This window comes from Panthera onca, chromosome A2 (assembly GCF_046562875.1).
Source record: "Panthera onca isolate mPanOnc1 chromosome A2, mPanOnc1 haplotype 2, whole genome shotgun sequence".
In the NCBI taxonomy this organism is placed as follows: Eukaryota; Metazoa; Chordata; class Mammalia; order Carnivora; family Felidae; genus Panthera; species Panthera onca.
The window spans coordinates 90731930-90746769 of record NC_138340.1 but is presented as its reverse complement, the minus strand read 5'-3'; the positions used below and the strand labels follow the sequence as shown (position 1 = coordinate 90746769).

Sequence of the window (14840 nt, the reverse complement as noted above, 5' to 3'; positions counted from 1 at the left end):
GTTGCCCTGCTTGCAAAAAAAATCAAATAAGCCTGCCACTGTTTCTTGGCCAGTTTGGAAGACATGAAGCTCCTGGTCAGAGACAAAGGACTGCTCAGCACTTACAGCAGAAGCATTAGCCAGGGTGTCAGAATTTATACCAGTTCCCCAAATCCTACTTTTCTCAGGGCTATGTGAACAGGAACAAATGTCCCTTGCACACTCAATGGCTTGCATTACAGCAAAGCAAGTCGAAGCTTTGGCTACTTGGCTATTTTAGAATGTGCAGTTAGCATGCCTATTCTTTGCTCCAAAGAGAGTTATTATTGTTATTATTCTAGACAGGTAGTATGTGTGTTCATTGATCCAGAGGGAGACAAGATTTCCTGACATCTGCTCCGGAAAAATATAGTATCTTTAACTTCCAAGGTTGCTTTCTATACCAAGATCCTTAAAGAGATAATCTTGAATAAAGAGAAATCACTGCCTTGCTCATAAGATGTAAAGAAATCCAGAAGAACCATGGAGAATTGTCTCCCCAAAATATCCAAACCTCATTTCTTTTCCTTTAAAATTTTTATAATGTTTATTTATTTTTGAAAGAGAGACACACAGACAGAGAGCAAGCATGAGTGGGGGAGGGGCAGAGAGAGATGGAGACACAGAATCTGAAGCAGGCTCCAAGCTCTGAGCTGTCAGCACAGAGCCCGACACTGGGCTCAAACTCACTAACTGTGAAATCATGTCCTGAGCCAAAGTCAGATGCTTCATCGACAGCCCCCCAGGTGCCCCTTCAAACCTCATTTCTATACCATCTTGGCTCCTGATCAGTTTTCCCATTAGTATAGCACTGTATCCACCACTCTTTTTAATCTGATTGACCAAGGCTGGGTTTCAATCTGGTCACTTTACTGCATATAGCATTTAAATAAAGCTACTACTGTTAGGACACCAGACAGCAAGATGAGATGAACCTTCATTGTTAGCTTCAAACATACACCCAGGGTCCCAGATCCAACTAGCTGATTAAATCGCATAAACCATGAGGGTCCACCTTAGAAAGCCAGGCAGCTTTCTCTTTAAGTCCCTCTATTGACCTTTCTGCTCAGCCTGCGTTCTTTCCATTGGCACCGGGATCTTTCTTCCATAAGATTCATGTGGAAGAGAGTCACAGACGTTTTCAAAAATTTGCAGGATCCAATAAAGCTCCCACTTTTGTCTACATGACCATGGCAGAGGAACTTGGTGAGTAGTATATTCAACCAAGTGGTTACTATCTTTTTGATCTAGGATGATGACAATCCAGACACCACAGAATGTATGAGGGACTTCACAGACTTTGTCTTGGCCCTGAAGGGTGACGTTTAGGTCAATTATTTCATCCATAATAGTGTTTGAATAGTGAGTTGATGTTGACATGAATGTCATCAGAGGCTGAGATAGTGTCATTCATTATTTCAGCTAAAGTCAGAGACAAATTTCATACCACCTTTTCTAATTGAATACCTGCCTTTAGGGTGAAGGTGAGTAACATCAGTTATCCCTTCAGATACCTCTAAATACCCAACAGTAGTCTCATTTTGAAAATACTTGGAATTGTTTAAGGGTTAATGATATATTAGGGCTATTTCCACAAATAATTGAATTATGACCACTTAGAACCATTCCTAGGGTACAAATCAAGCCACCATGTTTTTAGGAGAGAAATTAATACCTGGATTCTGCACAAGAAGTACAGTCCTGAAGGTACATACAGTGCCTTTGGAAAGAAAATCGTGTTTACAGTTGTTGGAGATACCAAATAGGACCTTATATTAGTTAAGCAACTCAGACTGATGGTGCCTGCAAGCTCCTTGCTGGCTAGTAAACCTTAAGGTTCCCCATTCACTTCAAGTAATTCTGTCTCTTCATTGTCTTTGAGGAGACTGCTTGAGGGCAGTCATTCCAACTTTTACTGTTTTTCCGTGCTGCAAACTAGGTGGTACTTCTTCACTCCAAGGAATGACTGAGCAATGGCAATAGGACGGTAGTGTTGATGTTTTGGGGGCAGAAGCTGGGGCCATTCCCTGTACTACTTTGGATCGACTTCTCAGTAAGTTGAAGAGGAATTACGGTTAGAGCATCTGATGGGCATGGTAGACCTAGGAGTCTTTGAGACTTCTAGGTTTGAGAGAGGAACACTAAGGCATTGTCCTTTATAAAAGGTGACAGAGTGGCTCTGAAAAACAAATGATCATTAACATCCTTCCATCGTTCATACCTCTCAGGGTCTAAAGTATCTCCTTCTCAGGCACCTCATTATCAGACTACATTGTTAATCTTCTTCCACTGCCACAAAATCAGTTTTTCCCATTTCAGCTAAAACTTCACCTTATTTCTACTTATCCCCTTATTGGCACCCAGACCTATGCTCCAGAACATTCAAGTGCAAGAGGGACAAAGGCATTAAAAAAAACTTATGATGGAGACCCAGTGTGTCCTCTACCCTTGTCCATGTGGGCTGTGGTAGGAGGTCTTGATAAGCTGTGTAGTCAGCGAAGTGATTGGTATTCTTTCTGTCTAGGGTTATTGACAGTCCAATAAAACAATACAAATGGCTAAACTAGAATTATATTTGAATCTCCTAGACTCCCTTCTGGTGGGGTTTACTACCAGCCATTCTGGGAGTGGCTTTTGAGTAAAAAGGACACATCATGTCCAGGAGTGGTCAGGGTAGAAACCTGGATTTTTTTATAAGTGTATATAACCTTATATAAGTGCATATAACTTCAACTTTCTTACTGATAATTATGTGTGACACAGCCAAGAGGAGACGATCCCTTTCTGGGGATAGCCATGTTTAGTAACTGAACGATCTTATTAAATGTGTGGACTAGGAGGAGGTGAGGGAGATAGAGTCAGAAATCTTTTGATTTGATTTTTGAGAAGGCCCTTCTAATGGTCAATGATATTTTTCAACAGTATGAAGTGTCGAACGTCCACTGAACACCTGTACTCTCAGCCCATATTCAGGTAGCTTTGGTGATAAAAAGGGCATCATTTTAGACTGGAAGTGATTCATAAAGCCACAAACATTAATCAGATTGTTTTCAAAGGCCATAGTGGTGTGGCTAGAGTCAACAGATCAGACTGAAAGAGGAACACCATAACCTGAACAGGCATCACAAGTGGTAAGGAACTACTGACAGCCCAAAGAGAGGTGATCAGAGATGTGACATACATAATCAATTTTCCAGGGAAAAGCTGGTCAACTTTTGACATGAATCCCAAGTCTTGCATGCTGTGGTAACCTCTGCATCCAAAAAACAGTTCTTTACTTTGTGCTCAGTGTGTGATGCCAGATTCATTGCCATGGTGGACAGAATGATGGGTCTGTGCAGCATTTTTGGCAGTCCAGTGCAGTTTCTATCATGTGCTTAATTCCATTTGATCTTTTCAGACAATGGGTCCTTAATGGAAGTATCTTCATGAATGACCCAGATGATTTGATCAGCTAAGATTTGTTTCTGGAATTTGTTGCCCCAAAGGGGAGTAACTTTAACGTGCCAGTCTGTAGTTTTCCAAGTGGCAGACCAAATAGTTTATTGACTCTTGGCAATAGCTCAGGAGTTACTGGAGATAGAATAAGGTTTATCAAGAGAAGTACTGGCCACAGCCATGAGAGTGGCTTTGGGTTCTGCCCACTGAGCCAGACAATTTTGTAGGTTTTCAGTTATTCATACCTGGTGCTGAGATAGGACAGCTACAGCAGCTGGTCGACACTCGTTGGGTGTCAGATCAACCAAACCATCAGTGAATGCAGCCCCAATCATGTAGTAGAACTTTGGTGAACCAAGGGCCAGAGCCAGTGGCTTCATTTTTGGAGGTGGAGTAGGGGATAAAGTTCCCCCCGTAGGGTATGCTGCCATATTTTCCTGTGAGGCTGAGTTGCTGCTGGGCAGCATCAGCTATATTCTTGAATACATCATTTATATTTGACAAGTGAGGCTTATTATGCCCTTTCCACCTTGCTGACCCACCATGAACGGGACTATCAGGCTATGGCGTCACAAGCTGCGCATGGCAGTGGCTTTAAGTTTTGTCAAGAACTCAGTAATAAGCAAATAGTTGCTTTTCAAAAGGACTACACCTGGTAGCCATATCAAGGTGATGAATCTAAAATCCCAAAAGATGCTTCTGGGAGAAGGCTCTTTACCATTGCTGGAGTCTCTAATTGGCAGCAACATTAATGACTGAGAATTGTAACACAAACTGGTCATTAGGGTTGTGAGGCCACGAAGGTGGAGAGCATGATTCAACTTACTGGACAGTTCTTAACATAGCCTGTTAGTTTGGGCCTGCCTCAAAAGATACTACTTTGTAGGTTAGCTGATAGAAGACAGCAGGGAGCATATTCAAGTGAAGCCATATTGTCTCCAATAGCAAAGAGTCTGGTAAGGTGCTGGACTGCTTTTCCATGGCTGGCCAGATTGCAAATCTAGTCACATAGTCTCCAGAACCTTTAGTCAATCAGCAGGTTCCTGAATTTTGTTGGGGTTTATCAACCATCTTTGTTGGCGGAAGTCTGATAGCACAGGCAGGGCTATTAAGACTGGGACTTTTAACTTGACGCCAACAGTGCATCATTTGGGTTGTGACAACTTTGGGCATCAGAAGGTGGTGAAACTTCTGTGTAGTCATGACACAGGCACTTGTTGCAAATGGCAGAGGAATTAGGAACCCTTGGTATATTCTGCTAGCTCTTCTCTGCATGGGACTGCTCTTGACCAGGAGAATCTCCTCTGGTACTTAGGAGATGAGGATGTATAAGCATATTCACCTCCCACTTTTTCAGAGGTAGAAGCAGCAACATCTTGAGTAGGCCTGTAGAGCCCTTCACACAAGGTCACATTATCTTACCTTCCCTGCTGAGAGCCTTGCTTAAACCCCATTCATTGAATTTGCATGTCCCTCTCCTATCACAGGTTCTGGTAGAATGGTGACTTTGGTGGCTGCAACAAAGAGTGATAAATGTTTGAATCCCTTCCCTCCTCAGAACTCCCTAGCATACTCAGATGGTTGTGTGTAGCCTTCTTTCCCTCTCCGTGACAGGAAAACTAATCCTCTTTCTCTTTAAAGCAGCTAAAGTTAAGGTAGATGAGGAGGATGGAATTAAGGGTGCAGAGACAAAGGCAGTTTCTGTGACAGCAAACAAGGCATGCGTTTGCTTTTGTTTTTAAGCAGCACAGCAATTGCTCAACCAAACTTCCAGTATTTTGGTCCATGTGAAATCCTATGTTGAATGGCAAGGTTATCATTCCTAACATCATCTGTTTCAGCTTTGCGACTCCTTAGCAAAATTGATTTCTGTCTGAGGCTGAGGGTATTATGTCCTTTTGTTGATTTAGGCTTGACTCACATATTGGAGCCTTTTAAAAACATTTTTTTAATGTTTATCTATTTATTTTTGAGAGAGAGCACAAGCAGGGAAGGGCAGAGAGAGGGGGACACAGAATCTGAAGCAGGCTCCAGGATCTGAGCTGACAGCAGAGAGCTTGATGTGGAGCTCGAACCCATGAACCATGAGATCATGACCTGAGCTAAAGTTGGACGCTTAACCAACTGAGCTATCCAGGGCACCCCTTCATTTTCATCAATCTAAATTATAGCCTGGTTTTAAAATAAAGGATAGGGGAAGTTTTCAGGTGGGGCTGATCATACTAACTTATGAAGATTCCTTTGGGTTAGTTTCTCATTCTCCAGTGACCTTCTGCATTGTAAACCCAATATGGGGCATGACTAGTCATAGCCTCACTGGGTTTTCCTGAGGGAATTAGTCTCAGGGAAATCTCCCAGAGAAGGTCAAAGCTTTGTTACTGCAGTCAAGACCCATTAAGACTTTTTATAGTCATCTTTGATAAAGTTGGCATGGTAGAGTACAAGAGATGTTTATTCCTAGGATGGCCCAGCTGGTGCATTCTTTTTTTTTTTTTTTAATCATTTAAAAAATTTTATTTAGTTTTGAGAAAGAGAGAGAGAGAGAGTGTGAGCACGAATGGGGGTAGGGCAGAGAAGGAGACACAGAATCTGAAGCAGGCTCCAGGCTCCAAACTGTCACCACAGAGCCCGACGCGGGGCTCAAACCCATGAGCTGGGAGATCATGACCGGAGCCTAAGTCAGACACTCAACTGATTGAGCCACCCAGGTGCCCCAGCTGGTGCATTCTTAATGATCATTTATTCCTGCCACATCATCTCCAAAGAGAATCAGCAAAAATTCTAACAAGTCACCTAGTTTCTGCCTTTAAGTAGGTTCCATTTTTTTCTTTAATGTTCATCGTAGGTACATATCTCTGTAACCTCTGTGTGAAAGAGGGTGAAACCTTTTCCTATAACGATGAATTTTAGTATTATTTGTTAGCAAGGAACACAGCTGCAGCTGATGGCCTGATTGATGAGGAAATCCTCCTTCTCGGAAGAGTGTTAACATCTAGGCCACCATTCAGACAGCTGACCCTTGAAGTCTTGGAACCACTTCCCAGAACTCAGTCTACAACTACTTCCTCAGTTCCTTTTCATTTGTAGGCAGTGAAGTGGACGACGATTTTATTACCTTGTTGAGCATATAATTTGGTCAACCAGAAAGATACCTTTCTGTCAATTTTCCATCCTCATCAGCAAAACAGTGAAGAACTATCAAGGTTCTGAAACTGCACTATACTTGCTAGCCAACAAATTAGCCTGCCATTCTTTCTTGGACATTTTGAAGACAGGAGTCTGCTGGGTCAGAGACAAAACAAGTTTATTACTTGCAGCAACAGCAGTAGTCAAAACAACAGTGTTTACTTTGTTTCCTGAAGCCCCACTTACTACAGAGTGAAGCAGACTAGATGACACACAGTGGGTTATGTTATAGAAAAGGAGCCCTTAGCTTGGGGAATCTGAATGTTTTATAACAGTCAGGAAGCATGTCTGCCATTTGCTCCATAGAGAGGGACAGTATGAGAGCTGTAAGCAAACTATTCTTTTGTTCTAGAAGAAGACTTTACCTATGTCATCCAAGGCTTTTTGTAATATAAGCATATTTGCGAAGATTGTGTACCGTAACGGACATTGAACATATTCCTCCCAAGCATTCAGAAACACAGGAGACCCATGGAGAATTACCACCATCATTAGTTTACTTAAACTTCTCTTGCCTGATTTGATCTTGTGATTCCTTATTTGTAAGGGCATTGTCTTATAATGGAGGAAGCATTTAGTGCCAGGCAAGATTTTTAGGACAGAGTGACCTCTAAGCTGAATGCAAAAGAAAAAGAGGGAATTACAAGTATTAGTAAACTTTTAAGTGTCTCCTCATATTGCAGGACCTCCTTTGTTGCTGTTATATGGCCAGAGAATTGAAATCTTGAAAGGTACCTGAAAACAATCACAGGAAACATAGTGGAAGATAAAGTTTTTCTCCCTGAGAAGGCTCAGTATACCTAATTCTGTTTTGCATAGCAATTCTAATTGACAGAATAATTTAAAAATTGTTTAAATGAAAATTTAAAATGTTATGGGAAAACTGAAAGAATTATACAGTGGTACAGTCGTATACCCACCACCTAAATTTTACATCTGATTTATTACCTATCTTTCTAAGTCTCTATCCCTCTTTCATTTATCAATGCATCTTTTTTTTTTTTTTGATGAATTTCAAAGTAAGCTATAGAATTCAATACGTTTCATGCCTAAACACTTCAGGATACATATAACTGATGAGAGAATTAAATATTTTCAGTTTTTTCTAAGGGACAGTGTTTACATGGAGTGAAATGCCCACATAACAAGGATGCAATCCGATGAATTTTGAGAAGTGTATATGCTGTGTCACCCCAAATCCTATCAAGAAATAAGATGTTAGCCTCACCACTGAAAGCTGACTCACGTCCTTTCGCATGCAATTGATCCCTATCCTTATCCCCCCAGAGGAAACCACTGTAGTAATCTTTTTAAACTGTAAATTCGTTTTATCTGTTTTAGAACTTCATATAATTGTAATTACACGGTGTGTAGTATTTTGTATAAGTTTTCTTTCACTCAGAAAAATGTTTTTGAGATTTATCTACCCTCTGTTTATCAGTAATAGATTCATTTTTATCCAGGAGTAGTATTCTATTAGATGGATATGCCAAAATTTGTTTACCCATTCTCCTATTGATGAATACTTGTGCCATTTCCAGTATCTAGCTCTGAATAAAACTGCTATGTATATCATTGGACAAATCTTAATAGTGTGTCCTACTTTACATTTTTTATTTTATGCTTGGCTTTGTAGAGTAAAAATGGTTGTAAGTTTCTTAACTGTCTTAATGTCGTTTAAGATTTGCTTTATCTTATATATTCTTATTCATGTCCTAAAGGCCAGACCTTATTTGGTATTTTTCTACCAATACACTGGACTTGTCAGGTTTTATCTATAGATTGACTTTTCTTGACTTTCCTCAGCAACTTTAAAAATGTATCTTCAGGAATTTTTTTCAACTTTTTTCTTTTATTTTTTCATTCCACCATCATTCATGGAGCATTGTCTGTTAGACACTCTGCCCGGTTTTGGTGATATGTCAGAGACTATCTAGTTTATTAGTGCAGGACACATGCACATTTTACACATACACACAGACACACCCACAGAATGATCATCCAGTATGATAAGAGCATTGAGTTAGAGTCTCGTGGAGAACACAGGAGAAGGGAATGCAGTAAAATGGGTAGTGATGAGGTAAGGAGAAGCTTCTGGAAGTTGACTTTTGAGTAAATTCTTGAATTCAGAACTTAAAAAAAATCATGTGTATGGCATCTTTATTTAATGCATGAATAAACTGATATCTAGAGACTTTCCCTTATTTGTCCAAGGGAGGGTTAGGTAGGAATTAAAAACCCCATCTCCTGAGTTCCAGTCCAGTGTTTTTCCTTCTGAAATGTAGTATTTCAGTACATATTTATAACCACTGATTGACAGCCTACCATGGGGTAGGCCTGGAGTCATGTTTTGGGAATTAAAAAAAATGAATAATCTGCAATTCTGCCATCCGTAAGTCTCAGGTAGTGGTGCTGACTCCACACACACGCGGATGTGTTTGGATGCATATACCCCGCCATCTCACCAATAGGAGCAAAATCCCATGGGAACACAGAGGACATGGCATCTAAAGCCGTATGAAGCTAACATGATTCTATAATTGTTTTCAGTGTTTTATTTCAAGTGACGCCTTGAGGATCACCAGCAGGCCTCTGCCTCTTTCCCCCTCAGGAACATATTGAATCAAATTGTCTCCAGGAAAGGCCATAAATATCTTGGATTTCCTTTTAAGTTTATTGCTGACACCCTAAAGCTCTTTCCCATGATGCACTGTAGGCTCCTTGAGGACAGACATTTTGTATCCCTGAAGTCTAGTCGTGCTCTTGGAGTGCATTGGTGCTTAATAAACATTTGAATCATCAGTGGTTATTTCAATAAAATGAAGTCCTGTCAACAGGAGGCTTCAAGCAAGCTTCTTCAGGGCCACAGAGAGCACTGAGGAGATGTGCATCCTGCCCTCCCAGGGCCATGTCATCTCAGCATGGGCAGGGATAAGTGATAGGTTGGTGTTCATGTGGTGACATTTTTCCTATAATCCTTTCCCTCTAGCCCTAAAGCTTGTCTGAAGTCTTGGACTTCACTCAAATGAGAGAAAGCACAAAAGCAGCCTTATTCTTTCTGGAAGGCACCCAGTGTCTACTCACTTTTATTGTCTCATTTGACTTCTCTACTTCAGACACACATCTGTTTGCACCTAGGACTGGTATGCCTCCTATTTCCTTTACTTTAAAAATAATGCTAGTTTCCTTCATCTCTATTCTCTTTGAAAGCATAGTCACCCCATTGCATTCCAGTAGAATTCAGAAAGTTTTTTTCTAACGTGAACAATGAGACATTGGGAGAAATCTCTTCTCTTAATTCTCTTTTTCCCCATTAAAGATTCACTTAAAAATTTGTTTAAGTTTATTTATTTTGAGAGAGAGAATCCAAAGCAGGCTCTGTACTATCAGTGCAGAGCCCAACTCAGGGCTCAAACTCATGAAGTGTGAGATCATGACCTGAGCAGAAATCAAGAGTCAAGCACTCAACCAGCTGAGCCACCCAGGTGCCCCAAGGATTACTTATTTTAATAGGCTACAGTGTGAATGTAATACATAACACAAGCCAGCAATGATGGATTTGAGTAAACTATTGACATTACCTGATGACTTGTTTTTAATATCTTTAGTAAGTATATGCCCAAAAGATTTTCCTAAAACATATCAATGAACCCAAACGATCTTATGTCTTACTGGTGCTGTCCTCATTTATTTCTGCTGTCCTTCTTCTTCTATTTATCCTATATTATCTTGAGAATACATAGTTTATGTTAGTTCTCTTTTGTAAAAAATTCACATGTCAGTGTCATCTATTTTGGCACAGAGTTCAGATATCCCTTTGGGAAGGGTCTCAGTGGTTTCTTCACAAAAAACACAGCTACATCTTTTTGTATCTATTGCAGTAATGTGTTTGCTTCTATTTTGGCTTGTCTGTCTTATCTCCTGGACATCAAAAGCATCCTTTAGGGTAGGCATGCTATTTGTTTCCTGTAAAATCCTAATTACAACTGGCAGGTATATAGATTGAAATGATATCCAGAACTTTCCTTCTGGACCCATAAGATCCTAAAATCTTACTGGAATTTGAGTTGATTTTGGTTTTTTTCTTCATAGGAAAAAGAAGACCATTTTGAATCTGTTCAACTGAAATCCTCAAGATCCCCAAATATATGAAAAGACAGTGCCGTAGCCTTCAGACTAAGGAACAAAGAAAGCTGATCTCTAGTTTCAGAGGACCATAGTTTAGATCCTGTCCTCATATCCGGCACGTTGGTGATCTCACAGAGGAGGGCCATGCCGCTGAAAAGGGAAGGAGGTTGAAATGTTTGATTGCCTTATCACATGGTCAAGTATCTTGACAAAAAATAGGAAAGCAAATGGTTTGGGTCTCAACTGAAGATGAAGCTCCACTCAGGAAGAGATTTATCTGTAAATAGACATAACTGGAAACCAAGGTTAAGCCCACCAATGCACTGCTGATGCATGCCATATAATTAATGGGTAACTTTTATTCTTTATAACTTCTACATAAAAAGTATGCTTTGGAGGGCAGATTTGAGCGTATGCATTGTGATCCCATTTATGTCTTTTCTTTGGGGAAGATTTGAAAAAATTTTAAGGTAGAGTTTTTTTTTTTCCCATTATTTATTTTCCTGACATACCTTAAAACATCTTTTCTATTAAAAACTCATGAACAAAGAAAGACAGTAAGTTTTTCATTTTTTCGTAGGGTCTTTCTTGATTTCAGAAGCCTGAGTAAGTAACTTTTTAGGAAGAGTAAACATGTAAACACGTGTTCGGGTTTTCTACACTTCTATTTGCCTTTGAAATTTCATCCTTGTTGGAACTGGTAAGAAGGGCTTGAATGAAGGTGTTGAAGGAATATGAAAAAATAAAAAAAAAAGGCCAAGAGAAGCCAGACTTCCCGTGAAAACAAGCAAGCTGACACGATCATAGAAATCAAATGGCTTAAAACCATTTATGTAATGTTTGAAGTATAATTTTAAATGAGTGAGAAAGCTTGTTTATAAAATCACTTGCAAAGTCATGAAGAAGAAAGGGGGATGGCTTTTGTATAAGTGCAGATAACTGTGAAGAGGTATTGGGATAATTTCACGGTTCACAGAAAATGGCAGTGGGATATTTGTTGTCTATCAATCATCAAAGGTATATGGTTATTTTTCTGTTAACACATTGAGAATTATGACTTTCATAGAAATTTTTCATTTTGAGCAAATAAGGCAGGAATTCCATTTTGGACCATTGCATATAATTGTATTCACACTAAAAATGTGGTTATACCATAAGTAGTTATGAAATAAGTGTTGTTCTTATTCAGAAGTGATCCAGGTAATCGTGATACTTCCTCTGATGGATGGGTTTCTAGTATTAGCACGACTTGAATGTTATCTGTTGAGAGAAGTTTGGAAGAAATTGGATTTGACTAATTTTGTGTAAACTTTAATTGTTTCAAAACTGGGAAAGAGGGGAGTTTATTGATCATTGATGATCTAAGGTGCTCCGGTTTGTTTTCAATAAACAGTAATCTTTGTAGATCTTAATCTAGATTTCTAAAAAGACTGGTGATTGCCTTAGAGGCAGGCCACAGGGGCAGTGTTTGTGTGCCCCAAGTCTTTGAATGAGGTATGATTTGTAATTTTTGATTCAGCAGGTAATGTCTTTATTTTTGTGGAAAATGGGAGAAAAATAAATAATGGTGCTTATTCGGTGGGTAAAACACTGGACCATCCTGTTATTGTTGAATGAATGTTTGTTTTGTGTACATCTTTGCTGCGGGATTCATGAGTCGAGATGAGGTTGCCATTATTTTATTGTTGTGAAATTCAGGGAGGGCGTCCCTTAGCATAAACCTTTTCCATGTTTAATTTCTTATATCTTATTTTTTTAAATAAGAGATTATTAGAAGAAATTATTTTGGCCTTGCTCACATTTCCCTGGTAAACCGTGCTGATGAAACACGTTCCCCAACTTGATCCAAATTTAAACAGAAGAGTGACAATCCATTTGAGATGCCCCTTTTCAGAGGAACCCCGGCAAATGTATACAGGCTGCACAGAGTCAGGAGGGTCCACAGAGTCACCTGTCACCTCTCTCCATCTTAGGCTGTGCTCCACGTGTGTATGTACCAAGCCATAGAGATAATTGGGATTTGCTCCCAGGTAGCTTCTTTCTTCTCCTGTCACTGGACTAAAATCTCTGACATGTCAAAAAATGCCTTAAATTTTAATGAACTCTCTGAAAATGTAGTTGGTATTGAAGAATTTATTTATTTTATTTCTAATTTTAGGTATAAAATAGATTTTGTCAGCTCGCCCCATCTTTGGAAAGGAGCTGCCTTTTCCCTTTGGATCCCAGTGATTTGTCATTTTATTCCAAGCACTGAAGAAGTGTGACAGAAAGAGTATCACGAGGAAAATATTCAGACCAATCTTAGCTATAAAATTTACTGGAGTTTTATGTCTTGCCTTTGCAGAACACAGTGGAATGTTGAAAGGCATAAACAAATTAATCATGTTTCTGTGACTTTTAATAGACATTTGTTGTTTCTTTCCCCTCATAAATGGTAGAAGAAGAAGTTGTAGGTTATTTTTCTAAGAGGCCCAGGTTTTGAAGCCTTAAATACTTCGTTAAGTCTACGGTTGCCTGTAATATCTCTTAGCACTCTGTCAAAACATATTTAAATCAGTTTTCTGCTGGATGAGACCATGTCTTCTATGGATAAATTACATCATGCCATTTAACACTGTTGAGCAATTTGATACATGTCCACTTGATTTAAAAGACTGAATTTTATGCTTGTTGACTTTTCTCCTTTTTGGTTGCTAGTAATCAAGTCCTTTGCAGGATTAAAAATGTTTCGTAGTATTTTTGTGTAGACTTTTGTGGTTATTTTCTTCCCAAGGAGAAAATATGGTTTAAATGCTTATCTGGAAGAATTGCTTGGGTCCAGTCATTTATTAAGTGGAGTCTCCAGGTTCGTAGGTGGAGGGTCATGATTGACTGTGATTCTTCAAGACCCTCTGGGGCATCTGTCATTGGACATCTCTAAATAGAACTACCTCCTGTGCTTCCTGGTCATTCCTAATGGGAAGCTAATGTGCAGATCATTTCTCTCATCCCATGAAAGTGAATTTCCTGGAAGTTGGGGTGGGAATATGACTGCAGCTGGTAAGTTTAAAGTCAGTGTATTGCTCACATTTATCTTTTTTTATACAGAAGTTAGGTAGAATAGATCTTCTTTAGAGAAGTTAAAATACCCTCACATCTAGTTTGTCATAACCATGAATACTATCTCAGATTTATAAGACCAAATCCTAAATTAAGGTTGTCCTAAAGGAAAGATCCTAAGGGGAGTAAACTGGAAAAAAAAAATCCCAATACTTGATGCATTTGTTGAGTGCTAAAATGGACTTCATCCTCCCAGTAACTGGCCAGAGATGACATTCTTGCTGGATTTTATTTCTTTTAGTTTAACATTTTAAGATGAGTTCATTTTAGGATCATAAATGAAGGAAGTAAAAACTTGGATACGGGGACAAATAATTGAAAATTGATAACACTATTGCAGTTGATACTGATACTACTATTACAATTGATATTACTAATGCAATTGTCTGGATCAGAGACCAGCAAATTTTGCTGTAAAGAATCAGATAGTAAATATTTTCAGCCTTGCAGGACATGTGGTCTCTGTTGCAGCTCCTCAGCTCTGCTGCTATGGCGTGAAAGCAGCCACAGACCATATGCCAACAAATGGGTGTGGCTGCATTCCAATAAAACTTTATGTACGTAGAAATTTGAGTGTCATTTATAGTTCTCTTGTCATGACACATTCTTGATTCTTGTCTCAATTATGTAAAAACCTAGAAACGTTCTTGGCTCACAGATCTTACAAAAACAGGTGCCGGACTAGGATTTGGTGTCTGAGCTAGGGTTGGCTAACCACTGTTTTTTTTTGTTTTTTTTTTTAACGTTTATTTATTTTTGAGACAGAGAGAGACAGAGCATGAACGGGGGAGGGTCACAGAGAGAGGGAGACACAGAATCTGAAACAGGCTCCAGGCTCTGAGCTGTCAGCACAGAGCCCGACGCGGGGCTCGAACCCACGGACCGTGAGATCATGACCTGAGCCGAAGTCGGACGCTTAACCGACCGAGCCACCCAGGCGTCCCTAACCACTGGTTTTAATTGCAGCAACC

The 14840-nt window shown here is 39.6% G+C and overlaps 1 protein-coding gene across 1 annotated transcript in view; it reads left to right on the top strand.

Annotated features, from left to right (window-relative positions):
- Positions 1–13506, top strand: part of ELAPOR2 (endosome-lysosome associated apoptosis and autophagy regulator family member 2) — a 175837-nt gene extending 162331 nt beyond the window's left edge. The window contains exon 22 of the mRNA XM_060632367.3: positions 10735–13506. Coding sequence (XP_060488350.1) covers positions 10735–10794 — 60 coding nt within the window. The 3' untranslated portion in view covers positions 10795–13506. The remainder of the gene's footprint in view (positions 1–10734) is intronic.
- Positions 13507–14840: the final 1334 nt, after the last annotated feature.